Source organism: Podarcis liolepis, assembly GCF_965112155.1.
Source record: "Podarcis liolepis genome assembly, chromosome: 5".
NCBI classification, from domain to species: domain Eukaryota; kingdom Metazoa; phylum Chordata; class Lepidosauria; order Squamata; family Lacertidae; genus Podarcis; species Podarcis liolepis.
In genome coordinates, this window is record NC_139556.1 from 102785249 (window position 1) to 102799109 (window position 13861).

General features: G+C 47.8%; 1 protein-coding gene across 3 annotated transcripts in view; it reads right to left on the bottom strand.

Moving 5' to 3' along the window:
* Positions 1 to 1430: 1430 nt before the first annotated feature.
* The window catches only part of FGF12 (fibroblast growth factor 12), a 214658-nt gene continuing 202227 nt past the window's right edge, over positions 1431 to 13861 (bottom strand). For all 3 annotated transcript variants that reach the window (XM_083504594.1, XM_083504593.1, XM_083504592.1), the window contains 2 exons: positions 8165 to 8363; positions 1431 to 2097 (listed from right to left, as the gene is read on the bottom strand). In XM_083504594.1, coding sequence (XP_083360720.1) covers positions 1979 to 2097; positions 8165 to 8363 — 318 coding nt within the window. In that variant the 3' untranslated portion in view covers positions 1431 to 1978. The remainder of the gene's footprint in view (positions 2098 to 8164; positions 8364 to 13861) is intronic.

The window sequence follows — 13861 nt, forward strand, 5'->3', positions numbered from 1 at the left end:
ATATAGAATTGCTTCCTAAACCCATCTTATTTCGAATGAATGTATGAACGAGTGCTCATGAGCATTGTTCCACAGCATTTGATAGTTTCATTTACATACATTCATTCAAAATTCATTCGCTTCATTTAAAGATTTTCAGAGACTTTGAGACTAAAGATTTCATTTTGAACTTGTTCTTGTTTGAAGGAATTCTATAAAGATTGTCTATTACTCATGTATATGGTCATCGTGTTGCCTAGACATTGATGACTTCATGGGAAACCGGCAACAGGATCTGAGCACGGCTGACCTCCTGCGATTTCCAGAAACTGGGATTCAGAAACATCATTGCCTTCGTCATAATTGCAGAGGCAGAACACAGACACCCTGGCTAGTTGCCATTGCTGGCCTCCCCTCCATGAATTAGTCTGATCCTCTTTTAAAGTCATCCTGGGAATCTGACTCAGAGGCTGAACCTGAGGGATCCCAGCCTGCACAGGATTCCCTGCCTCCAGAACCAGCTGAGCCGGGGCTGGGGCTTGAGTCTGAAGGGTCCTCACCTGTGCTGGATCCTCAGGTGCAGGCACCAGCTGAGTCCGCTCTGGCTCCTGAGGTGATGGAGGACCCGTTGCCTGCAGGTGCTCCTCTCCCAGCCCTGTCAGGGGAAGGTGAGGTTGCCTCTGGGTCCGGTAACCCTCCAGCCTCTCCTGAGCTGCAGAGGCTCAGGGCAGAGAGGCGGAGGGAACTAAGTTCCCACAGGAGGAGTGCTCACCTCCAGGCCAGGAGAGGCGAGTCACCTGTGGACCGGGGCCGCCCTATGCCTCGGGGCAGATAAAAGCCAGCCAGCCCAGTCCCAGATTGCGGGAGCAACATTGTTGGTAGCCTGTTCCTGCCGGCACCCTGTCCTGCTCTCCTGAGTTCCTGACCATGCCCGACTCCTTGCTTTGGACCTCGCTTCGCCCCTGACGGACAGCCTCCTTACCCTCGACCTAGGACCGGATTTAGACCACGCCGCACGGTACCCCCCCCCGGGACCAGCACACACTGCCTCCTATAGAACTGTAGCATTGGAGGGGTTCTGGTAGTCATCCCTGCAATGTGGGAATTGTTCATGGGGCTCGAACCCACAGCCCCGAGATGAAGAGTCTCACACTCTACCACCTGAGCTTTTCCTTTTAGCTATGCCCTGTGTGACAGACTTTCTTTTAGCCATCCCAAACCTTCAGCTTCATTGGACGTCCGTGAGATCCTTGAGTTATTAGAGAGGGAGGAAATCCTAAAAGGAACCTGAGATTCGGATGATGCATTAAGCAAAACTCATTCCTTCCCCTCCAGTTTAAACCTGCAAGGATCTCGTTTGCTGCAAACTCAACGAGGGGAAATGGCCGCGGATTCGGAACCCCACCGCACCCGGTTCCCAACTTCCACACTCCGCCACAAACTGAGCTCAATTCTCCAAAAGCAAATTCGTTTTATTTTTTTAAAGATAACACCTTTATTTATTTAGTCATTTATTATTTGTTAGATAATAATCTGTTATAATTATTGTTAGTCGTTATTATGCAGAGATGAACAATTCCCCTCCCCCTTGGATCACGGAGCAAACGGTTTTGCTGCTTTTATCTGTTGTTATTATTTTTTTTCATGTTAATGGAGTCCTGATTGAAAATATATATATTTATATATATATATAACTCTCTATATATATCCAGGTATATCCTTTCTCCCCTTCCCCCCTTGGCTTTGGGCATGTGTGGCTGGGTGTGTGTTTTGTACTCTAAAACGTTGCAACAGGCAAGATCTCCTCGTCCTACACAAAGGAAAAAAGGGTTGAGTTCAGAATCTTAGCCGCTACTGGAAGCTCCTCCCTTGCTCCTCCGCCTGCCGCTGTCTCGGTGAGGGTTCGCTGGGTGGAATGAGTGGGTGGGTGGGTGGGAGGGAGGGAGGGAGGGTGGGAAAGGCCTCAGATGCAGGGATGGGCGGGATTCTGTCCTCTCAGCTATGTCGAGTCCTGGTTGACGACTTTGCCTCCGTTCATGGTGGGCGTCCCCGAACTTTTCCTGGAGCGGCCTTGCTTCTCTCCAATTTCATGCAGCGATGGCTCTCTGTACATGCACACTGGAAAGAGAAAAAAGGGAGCTGGCGTTAGTGGAAAGGGCTGCATGTGGCTAGAACAGGGGTCGGCAACCTAAGGCCCGGATCCAGCCCAGTACGTTTCCGGGCACAATTCAAAGTGTTGGTGCTGACCTTTCAAGCCCTAAACGGCCTCGGTCCAGTATACCTGAAGGAGCGTCTCCACCCCCACCGTTCTGCCCGGACACTGAGGTCCAGCTCCGAGGGCCTTCTGGTGGTTCCCTCATTGCAAGAAGCCAAGTTACAGGGAACCAGGCAGAGGGCCTTCTCGGTAGTGGCACCCGCCCTGTGGAACACCCTCCCTTCAGATGTGAAGGAGATAAGCAGCTATCCTATCTTTAAAAGACATCTGAAGGCAGCCCTGTTTAAGGAAGTTTTTAATATTTAACACTGTATAGTTTTTAACACTCGATTGGGAGCCGCCCATAGTGGGCAGGGTATAAATAAATTATTATTATTATTATTATTATTATTATTATTATTATTATTATTATTATTATTATCACCTTCTAAATCCGGCCCGCAGACATGTTTTGACATGAGTAGAATGTGTCCTTTTATTTAAAACACATCTCTGGGTGATTTATGGGGCCTGCCTGGTGTTTTTACATGAGTAGAATGTGTGCTTTTATTTAAAATGCATCTGTGGGTTATCCATAAGAACGTATGGCAAGCCCAACTGGATCAGGCCAGAGGCCCATTTAGCCAAGCACCCTGTTCTCAGGGTGGCTGATCAGATGTCTGCAGCAAACAGATCAATGTATGGTCTGATCTGAGGGTCAGTGATGCTGACCGGGGAGACCCAGCTTCTAATCTCTTCTTGGCCATGAATCTCACTGGGTGGGGCCAGTCATTGCCTCTCAACAGGGTTGTTTTGGGAATTAAATGGGGGGGGGGTCGTTAATGCCACCTTGAGCTCCTTGGAGAGGAAGGTGGGCTATAAATGCACAAATAACAATAAATTTCCAAGCAAATCCTGCAAACAGAGGGGCCTAAAAAAGGCTGTTCTGTGCCAACAATATCTTATTAATTTGTGGACTGGCTTGATTGCTCTAGCAAGTGAACCAATCCGTGAAGTGCAGTGTAACTCCCCTAATGCCCCATTTTACCTTTGGGCTCCTTAAACCAAGGCTGCAGTTGCCAAAGCAGAATGCCTAGTTGCCATTTTGGGACCAGGCGTCTCGAAAGTCACATTTTTCAATACGACTTTTTGTTTCCTGAAATCCGTTCTGATTGTACAGAGAAGCTATAACGGACAGAATTCTGCTGGGTGTGTTGCTGGTGTGTGAAAGCTGTCAAGATCCGGGGATCCCCAGGCATGCCGCTCCCTCCTGGCGCCCAGGCCTCTTCACCTGGTCACAGGTGGCCAAGAGCCGGGTGCAAAATGCACCTGGCCAATTTCGAATGCAGCAGTGACCTCGTCTGTTCTGTTTCACGATGCCTCTGGGCACGTGCAGAACACCTGTCTCCCACACTGAGCAAAATCAACCCAGCTCCAGTGCCTCTCTCCTTCTGAAAATCCCTGCTGAGCTAGTCGGAAGCACGAGACAGACGCAGGGCAAAGCTTCCTTGCCAGAGGAAAACGCATCTCTCCAAAAAGCCATCTCCACTTTCCCTTTGAAGGGCTTCTGTTAAGCTCCCGGCTCATGTCCCTTTCAAGCCAAGGCCTTCCCAAAGCACGGAGGGGGAGGCGGGGAAGGGGGGGGTCTGGTCTCCAACAGATAAGGCTCTTTCCAGTCCCCTCGGAGTTATTTTTCGGCGTGGAGCCTTAGATGCCAGACGCACAAAGGAGGAGCCCCAGTCTGCCCTGGTTGCTCCCGGAACGGATCCATCTGGCTTTAAGAGGTTGGGGAGGTCACCCTTCCTTGGGCTCCCGTTCCTTATCAGCCCCAAACAACAGAGGACTCAGGCAGCACCAAGCCAAGGGGCTCGGGTGCCCCCCACCCAGTGACCTGGATTGGCAAGGCCTTTGATCTCAGCTGTCTGAGGTGAAGACCCAGCTCTGTCTTCCTAGCTGGAGACAGAGCCTTGTGGGTTCATTTCAGGTCAGGGCTGGAGGTGGGTGGGTGGGGGCAGGACCAGCCTTTCCTAGGTGCCAGAGGGATGAGGCGCCAGGGATCTTTCCAGCTCCAGGCAAGGCCCACCGAAGCTCAGGGGTGGCATGGCTGCTTTTCATGCAGAAGGCGCCAAGCTCATCCAGACAGAAAGGAACCCAAGGAAGGAAGGGAGTCAGCGGGGAGATGGAAATGAATTTGGGACAACTTCCATTCTCATACAATTTCATAAAGGAGAACCATTTCAAAACCCTCTGTCAGTGGTATTTATCGCCTTATAAATTTAATTTAATATCTGTTAGGATCAGACAGAAGCTGGAGAGGTGGATTAAATAAAGCAAATCACCTTTTAGAATTGTTCTATATATATATATATATATATATATATATATATATATATATATTATGGAAATCAGGTGGATATCTCTGATATGGTAGGATAGCCTAACCTTTGGTACCTAAAGTAAGATGCAATTCCAGTAAATGATCAAGAAATAGTTATAACTGTTGCTAAGATTTTAATAGCTAAAAATTGTGCGGGAGCATGTTGCCTACTGTATCTGAATGGCCTCAGAAAATCTGGGGCACAGTAACAATGGTTAAGCCTAACTTACTACAGAAGAATGCATACAAACCAGCCTAACAGGTTTATGGAGAAGAAGTGTATCTGAAGAAGTGTGCATGCACACGAAAGCTCATACCAAGAACTAACTTAGTTGGTCTTTAAGGTGCTACTGGAAGGAATTTTTTTATTTTGACTATGGCAGACCAACATGGCTACCTATCTGTAACTAGGTTTATGGAGGAAATGGGTAATTATTATTATTTTTTGCAATGTTCTGGAACAACATCAGTGATAAAGTCCAACCTAAGGCAGTTTCCCACCTGCTGTAACATTATTCCTTTATGCTCTTTGGTTTATTTTGTTTAATAGCAACAAATAAGTAAATGTGGGAGAATCTCCGGAGTCAGGATCGCAGGGCTCAATGTACTGAGCTGGTTTATGGGACTAAAGAGCATTTTACAACGCCAGGTCTTGCATGCTGCTGCTTCTCCAAAGCAGCACTGTGGGCAGGGGAGGGGGATGCCTCCCCAAATTGCAAGCTATTCGTACTGTTGGAACATCCAAACTGCAGGCAGGCTGGGTGGGGAGCTTTTCGCTGCAGAGGAGTAAAATCCACACAGTTTGTGTGCATGATCTGTGTTTCTTAAAAGCAAAAAGACTTGCCGCTGTTTGTTTTTCTCCCTGCTGCCTAATGCACTTCCCACTCGCCCATCCTGCTGCCAAGTGCCTTTGGTTCAAAGGAGCTGCTTGCATTGCAAAAGTGGATTTGGGGCGAGCAGGCGAGAGTAAGCCAGGGCAAGCGAGGAGAAGCGTGTGTCTCAGCAATGGCTTGTGCTCAATGGAATGGCAGGCAGGGAGTCCAACAGGAGGAGTAATAAATAATAATAATAATTTATAATTTATACCCTGCCCATCTGGCTGGGTTTCCCCAGCCACTCTGGGCAGCTTCCAACACAATATTAAAATACAGTAATGCATCAAACATTAAAAGCTTCCCTAAACAGGGCTGCCTTCAGATGTCTTCTAAAAGACTGGCAGTTGTTCTATTTGACATCTGATGGGAGGGCGTTCCACAGGGTGGGCGCCACCACCGAGAAATCCCTCTGCCTGGTTCCCTGTAACTTGGCTTCTCGCAGTGAGGAAATCTCCAGAAGGCCCTCGGCGCTGGACCTCAGTGTCTGGGCTGAACGATGGGGGTGGAGGTTTCTCATTGCTTTTCTCCCAAGAAGCAAGTGCTGGCGTCACTTCCAGCTCTGCACTTCTGTGATTCTGTGAAGGTCACGGCAAAGGCAGCCCTTCTCAGACAAGTCCCTCTGTCCTACGCGGGGAGAGAGACTGGGGGGAAATCACAGCAAAGAGGAGGAGGAGGAAGAGAAAAGCAGCTCAGAGGAAGGTCAGTGAAGACAGGTGGGGATGCATCCCCGCAAAGGGAAGCCTTGGCAAAGAGGGATGGGGGCCTAGCCTTGTGCCGAGGGTGCTGGGACTCCAGAGTAAAGACACAGGGCAGCCTGGGCATAGCTGTGACCTTGAGGATGCAGCGGAAGGTGGGATATTGAGGCCAGTTTGTACAGCATCTGGGAGCTTTCGCTTCCTCCTCTGCCTGCCATCTGTTTAAGGGGATTGCAGAGAGAGAGAGAGACGCTGACCCATGTCTGTCTCCCGGAAAGGGATGCCTAGAGCCTGTTTATTACAGACGTTGGGAGGGAAGAGTGAAAGAGAGAGCCAGTCTCCTAGCAGAAGCAGTCAGAGCAGGGGGACAGGGATGCTCAGCCCTTTGCAGATGAGGCAGAAGGAAGACAGCTGCCCTGCTTACAGAGAAACCACACATGCCCACCCGAAGGCATCAATGCCATCCAAATTTTCCCCCTCTGGCACCTGAGACCTAGGTGGCAGGGGTGTGTGAACCCAACACCACAGGTGCAAGGTCTGTTTCTGCAGGATGCAGAACAAAAGAAGGGCCTCCTGGATGAGGCTGGTGGTCCATCGAGTCCAGCGTCCTCACAGGAGGCCCATTATGGGAAACCTGCCGGCAGGACCCAAGCCCAAGAGCTCTCTGCCCCCCGCTGGTGGTTTCCAGCAACTGGCATTCAGAAGCATTGCTCCCCAAAACTGTGGGGGCAGAGAAGAGGCATCTTGGGTGCTAAGATGAGCAGAGGGTGCCTTCTTAGTTGTCCCTTCGCCCTCAGAGGCTCGGTGTGTGTGTGTGTGTGTGTGTGTGTGTGTGTGTGTGTGTGTGTGTGGTCTAAGCGGAGAGGGCCTTCTCTGTGGTGGCCCCTAAGCTGTATGACTCCCTCCACACAGAGGCTCGCCTGGCACCTTCATTGCACAGCTTCCAGAGGATGCTGAAGATACACCTGTTCACACCAGGCTTATGACACCTCTTATTTTTGAAATTTTAAGTTGTTTTAAACACAATGTGTGTGTTTTTAAAAAAACATATTGTGCAAGACTATGTTCTGATACTATTGCTATGTTTCATACATTTCAAGCACGTGCAAAGTGCCTTCACAGAGAATTCTGGGCCCTGTACTTCATTCAGGGTTGCTGGGAATTGCAACTCTGCGTGTGGTAATGTCCAGAATTCTCTGGGTGAAAAAACAAACTTTGAAGGTATATTGTGTACACAATTTTTAATGTATTTTTAACCTTCTGTGGGGAGCTGCCCAGAGTGGCTGGGGAAACCCAGCCAGATGCTCGGGGTAGAAATTATTATTATTATTATTATTATTATTATTATTATTATTATTATTATTATTTTATTATTCAGCCCAAAATGCAATGTGAAATCACACCAGGCTACGCACCCCAACAAATGCCATTTGGCAAGCAGCATAGTTGCATCAGATTTATCCTCTGTGCCTTTGTAAGGGAATGCTCCCTTAATCAGACTTAGGACTGAGGCCCCCTGGCCAGCTTGGCTTGATCCAGTTAGGGTTGCACTGTGATCTGGAATTCTTATGATGAGCCATTCCCAAATCTAATACCACGTATGCAAACAGAGCTCAGCTTTATCCCTCTGAATGGATGTGAAATTGGGGGTGGGCTATCCATAAAGCCTGACCAAAACACACCTCCATAAGCCAGCTAATAATGGAACTTTATCAGTGATGTTTCCCTCCCTCTTTTCATGGCAGGGTCCCAAATATATGTCTCCCCACCCCCTTTGTCATTTTATAGCTGCAACAGGTCACAAGCGAAGAGCAGGACCAAACCAAATGCATTATGCCAAAGAAGCTCGCCAAGCAAACGAACGCCAGGTCTCTCGGGCAAGTGAGCCCAGCTGCATTTTGCACAAGAGAGCGAAAGAGAGCCTGGGGGGCAATCTGACTTTGCTCAGCATCCCTCCCACCCCGAAAGGAAGCACAGCTTCTTCACCAAACACCTCCCCTCCAAATGCAGAGAAAGCAAAACTGGGGACTCCGCCCCAACCTACCTTCTATGGGTTTCGGTACAAAATGTGATGATGGTTTGGTCTTTTTCACCCGGTTCCCCTTCATAATCTGCCCTTCTTTATTGAGCCCCAAGAACCAGGCTCGCCCGGATTCCTGCTGCCGGTACAGCGTAGAGGAATATATAACGTAGTAGTTTTCAAAAACGGACTCCTTAAATTTGCACTCTGGCGTGAAGATGTCCTGCAGCGAGGGAAGAGAACAAAAGAGGGGGAGAGGGATTAAGGCAGAGTCGCTCCAGAGCAGGCGCCGGCCAAGAGATAATCTGTGTACCTCTTAGCGTAATCTCTTTAATGAACAGAAAATAAAATTTAAAGAGGCAGCCCCAGCCGCCAGCCGCTGAGCAGAATCTCAAGAACCAGTTGCTTGAAAGATGCAACGTTCAGCTCCATCGCATGTTCGCAAATTATCGTGGTGGCAGAGAGGGCCAGGACCCCCAGAGTCTCTCACTGCTCAGAGGTGAGAGAATCATAGAATTGTAAAGGGACCCTGAGGGTCATCTAGCCCAACCCGCTGCAACCTTGGCATTAGAAGCACCACACTCTAACCAACTGAGCTATCCAGAATCGGGATGCTGTGCGCCTGTACAGGGACATAAGAAGCTGCCTTCTGTTTTTGTTTTTTTAAAAAAAGATATTTATTAAAGTTTCCATTTTTTTTACAAACAAAAAGAAAAAAGCAAACATAAAAAAGTTAAAAACACATAAATTTCACAACTTATTTTCTCATAACATATTTCCCTGACCTCCTCATACCTCCCCTTCTTGTATATCCAGTTCAAATTATTTGTGCAGCAAATCCTTATCTCAAAGCATTACAGCTTAAAAGAAAAAAAAGGCAAGAAAACACCTTATTTTCTCTCCAACATCTTAGGTTATTATAACCTTAAATTCTTACTTATAAAAAGAAAACCATTTTATCATATTCCTTTATACCATTACAGCTAGAAACCACTTAATTTCAATCCAACATCATTCAACATTCCTTAATAAGAAGCTGCCTTCTGCTGCCTTCTGCTGCCTTCTGCTGTCAGACCATTTGGTCCATCTAGCCCACTGGGTTTCAGGCAGGAGCCCCCAGAATCTGCCTGGAGGTGCCACTCAGGGGGTGACCTTGGGCCAGTCGCTATCTCTTAGCCTAGCCTGCCTCACAGGGTCGTTGTGGGGATGGAAGGGGGAGGAAGAGGAGAACCACGGACGCCACTTTGAGATCCTTGGAAGGAAAAGGCGGAACATGCATGCAATAAAATGGAATAAAGTGGGGGGTGGGCCTGAACCCGGGACCTTCTGCTCACAAGGCAGATATTCTATCCCCAATGCTGTGGTCGTTCCCAGCTGCAATTCAAGCATAGCTGTCAACCTTCCCTTTTTTTGCAGGAAATTCCTTTATTCCAGCGCCATTTCCCGGGGCTTCCCGCTGCTATCCCGGATTGTTGGATATCCCGTAGACTGTCCCCGGGACAGGTGAGGCTGCTGATCCCTTATTTTCAAGGCTGCTGATCCCTTATTTTCAAATCTGAAAGTTGGCAGCTATGAATCCAACAAGGGTGTTTCGATTTATACACCACGAGATCGTAAAAATAAACAAATACACAAATAAATAAATAGCAACAACGAAGCAGGAAACTCAAGAAAAGTGCACAACAGCTTAAAACACACAGAAAGCATGAAAATGCTGAAACAGGTTAAAATTCACATCAACTGTTTCAGCACCTGGACAGGGTCGGCGAAACAAGAGTTTTAGCAGGAGCCAAAAAGAAAGCAGGCAAAGGTACCTGCTTGATATCAAGAGGCAGGGAGTTCCAGAGTATAGGCAGGGGCTGCCAGACTAAAAGAACAAGTTCCTTACAGATGTGGAATGGGAATTACGTGGCAGCTGTGGCAGTGCTAATTCCACCCATCCAAGCAGTGCGGTGGACGCATGTGGGATGTTGACTTTATACCCCAACAGCAACACCTTGAACTCGGCCAGGTAGCAATTCGGAAACCAGCGCAGGACTCTGATCGCAGGTGTCATTTGCTGACAAGGCCTCCCTCCTGTCAGCAATCGCGCTGCAGCATTCTGCACTAACTGCAAGCACTGGATCAAGCACAAGGGAAGCTCCACACAGAGCACATTGCAGTAGTCCAGTTCCCTCCCCCAAATTATTATTATTATTATTATTATTATTATTATTATTATTATTATTATTATTATTATTATTAATTTTGTCCCCAGAGAAAGTAGGCAAGTAGATTTGCAGATCCCCTGAAAAAAATCCTTCTCACTGCAGCCCCCAAAGCCTGCTCTCCAACAAGCAGAACTGCTAGAGCTGTCAACCTGTTTGAGACTCCTCAGTTGATTGATGGCCTGCCACTTAACCAATCGACTGATGGAATTGATTAAACAGAAATTAATTTGCATTTCACTCAAAGCTTCAATCCAGGGAGCTTTTTAGAGACAAAAGTGCGAGATAACAGGCAATTTAAGCAAACAATTTATCATAGAAAGGGGGGGTTCTCTCTCTTATCCCAAGTACATGCTAGAAGCAAAGCAGCGTTTTTTAAGGTGCCCATAAACTTGCAGCCCCACTGATTAAAATGGAGTAACGCCAGCTAAGCAATTTAAGCTTTATAGCTGATTAATCTACCAGTTAAAAAACTGGAGGTCTACAAGTGGCAGGGTATAGTTTAAAAAACATAATCTAAAAGGCATCAGATGTACCAGGATTGACTTTACACACACACACACACACACCCCTCCCCAAACACCACCTTGGCTGGGTGAAAAAAGGCAAATTCCATGCCAGGGACCACCAGGAAATGAATTGAAAACAAAACTGCCAATATCATAATGCTGTTGTACAAATCTATGGCGCAACTGCATTTGGAATCCTGTGTGCGGTTCTGTTCGCCTCGCCTCAAAAAGGAGATTTTAGGGTTTGGAAGGGTTCAGAAAAAGAACGAAAGATCTTTCTCCCCAGTTCTCTCTCCCCATAAACCTCACAGTGCCTGTGTCTCACACAGAATGCAACTGACATGCGGAAAGGACTCCCATGAACTGAAAAAGGAGATGTTCTATGGACCTTTGTCGTTCATGAAAATATTTAAATAAATAAAATAATTAGAAAAAAGATAAGGGCAGCCAAAATGATGGAGGGAACGGATCTACTCCCCTTTGAGGGACTTTTTAGTTTGGAGAAGGGGCAAGTAAGCGGTGAATCCTAGAACGGTAGAGTTGGAAGGGACCCAGAGGGTCATCTAGCCCAACCCCCTGAAATGCAGGACTCTCAGCATGAGGGCTCCCATCCAGTCTGAAACCCCACCAGACCCTGCTTAGCTTTGCAAACGCGTAAACAGAATTGTAGCAACAAGAAGAGTATGTGCTGCAGGAAACGGGTTTTCTTTCTGAGAGGGTTTCAGTAGCCAACAATGCAAAGCTGCCTCCGTACCAAGGAAACAAATTTCTGAGCAGAGAGCGCAGCTTTTTAGCAAATATGTTTTCTGCTTAGAAAAACGGCCTGGCACATTATTGAGCTTTGCAGTTCTCTCCTTTCTGGTGTGCCCCTCCCCACCCTAAAAAGCAGGAGAATGCAAAACTGCACAGGAAGGCAGAATAATTGCTCCCATTGTTACTTCACACAATGCACTCAGGACTGTATACACAGCCAATTAAAAGCAAGCGTTTTATTTATTTTTAACGCTTCACATCATAATCCTGAGAGCATTGAATGAAACGGCCATGAGACTCCATTTCGATGGGTGTTTCTGTATAACAGGCCCCCTTGGACTGGGGTGGGGGGAATGTCAAGCTTGACATGAGTGGAATCATTTCCCCAAAAGTAAACCTCACATTTGGGGTCCCTTCTGACCCTACAATTCTCTGTTTCCAGACTGCATAGACCTAAGCCTTGTCTGAATTATCATAGGCTCTCTTTCCACGTCACAAATAGCATTTAATGTTGGGCTTTAGAAATTCACCATCTCCTTTCTTATAAGATGAAGCCATTCGTTTGGGTCCTGCCCTCTGGAAGGTGAGAAAACAAGCTCACTCCATCTTCCGTGGGACAGGCCGTGAGGGTTTATTGAAAACTTCCTCCAAGGAACTTCATAATTCCCTCTTCCCTTTGGCCTCACAACGACCCTGCACGGCAGGTCAGGGGAAGAAAAAGACCAACAGGCCCAAAGTCACACAGTTCAGCTTTGTGGCTGAGAAAGGATTTGAACCCGGATCTCTCTGCTGCTGGCCAGTCCTGCCCCAGGCCCAAGGAAATTTGCAAGCTGAAGGACGGCTCGGTTTCAACCACGAAATGACCGCTGGGACACAGCAGCTCCCCTGGCTTATTTTATATCCCTTGATTTAAAGGGATTCAGTTTGCAGTTAAATTTAATAGGTGGAGACAGTTTGAAAATGGACACTGCTTAAAATTCCTCTTTGCCTGGAACCCATAAGGTCCCAACAACCCCCTTTTCTCTCTCGCTCTCATTTCACAAGCTGTTTGGTTTGCAACCCCAGGAGAGATCCAGCTATTGTTCGATTGAGGACTGCATTGTTCCCATCTGCACCCTGCTTATAGATCCCATTTACTGCACAGATGTCTGGAGGAAAATTGGCAGAATTAGCTCTAGTTTCCAAGGTGGAGAAAACATCAGGCACTGCCCTGGACTAGACACAGAAGCTGGGCACAGACTGCTGGATCAGGCCAATGGACCATCTAGTCCAGCATCCTGAACAGCTGCCTGTGGAAAACCTGCAAGCAGGATTCGAACTCAAGAGCAACTCTCACTTCCTGCAGATTCCAGCAACTATGGAGGCAGAGCAAAGCGATGTTGGCTATTAGCCGTCGATAGCTGCCTCCTTCACAAATTGGCCTAATCCTCTTTTCAAGCCAGCCAAGTTGATGGCCAGCATGGCCTCCGGTGGCAGTGAGTTCCATGGGTTCTACCACTATGACGACACCTTGAGATTTTGGATTTTTGCATGAGCTTTTACGGCAGCGGAGACTTGGCTTTTTGCCACGAGGTCATGGCTGAGAATCACACGAAAACCGCATGGAAGATGGAGCGAGCTTGTTTTCTGCTGCTCCAGGGATTGGCACCCAAAGGACAAGAAGAGAGATTCTGAGTAAAGTTCAGGATGAATTTCTGGATGGTCAGGACTGTTTCACAGGGGAATAGACTCCTTCAGAAGGTGGGGTTTTTTAATACAGAGTTTGCATGGCCATCTGTCAGGGATTGGGCTAGATGACCTTTGGGTCCCTTCCAGCTCGACAGTTCTATGATCCTATGACATTTGTGGCAAGAGACCAGGCTGCCTGCCAGGCCGCAATTTTGGCCCATCAGCTTCTGATAGACTGGAGTTAGCCGACCAGAGGCCTCCTGGCTTCTCTCCAAGCCACAAACTGGAGAGGAGAGCCTTTCTTTTTCGCAAATTCATTCTCTTCCTCCCCCAGCACTGCCGGCCTCGAAGCCCAATTTCAGAGCTGTCAGGAGCAGAACTGGGGATTCAATTTTCCCTGTCACTGAAACTTTCACCCTCCCCCAACCTCTGCCCAACCCCTCCTCGCTGCGTTCAGATTATTAAAATTTTGACAACCCGCTGACAAGATGACCACGTTGGACCAATTAACTGGTGGCCTTTGGGTTGAAAGCTCCGGATGGGGCAGGGGATGGTTCTTTGGGGCTGGACGTGGGGCTCTAAAG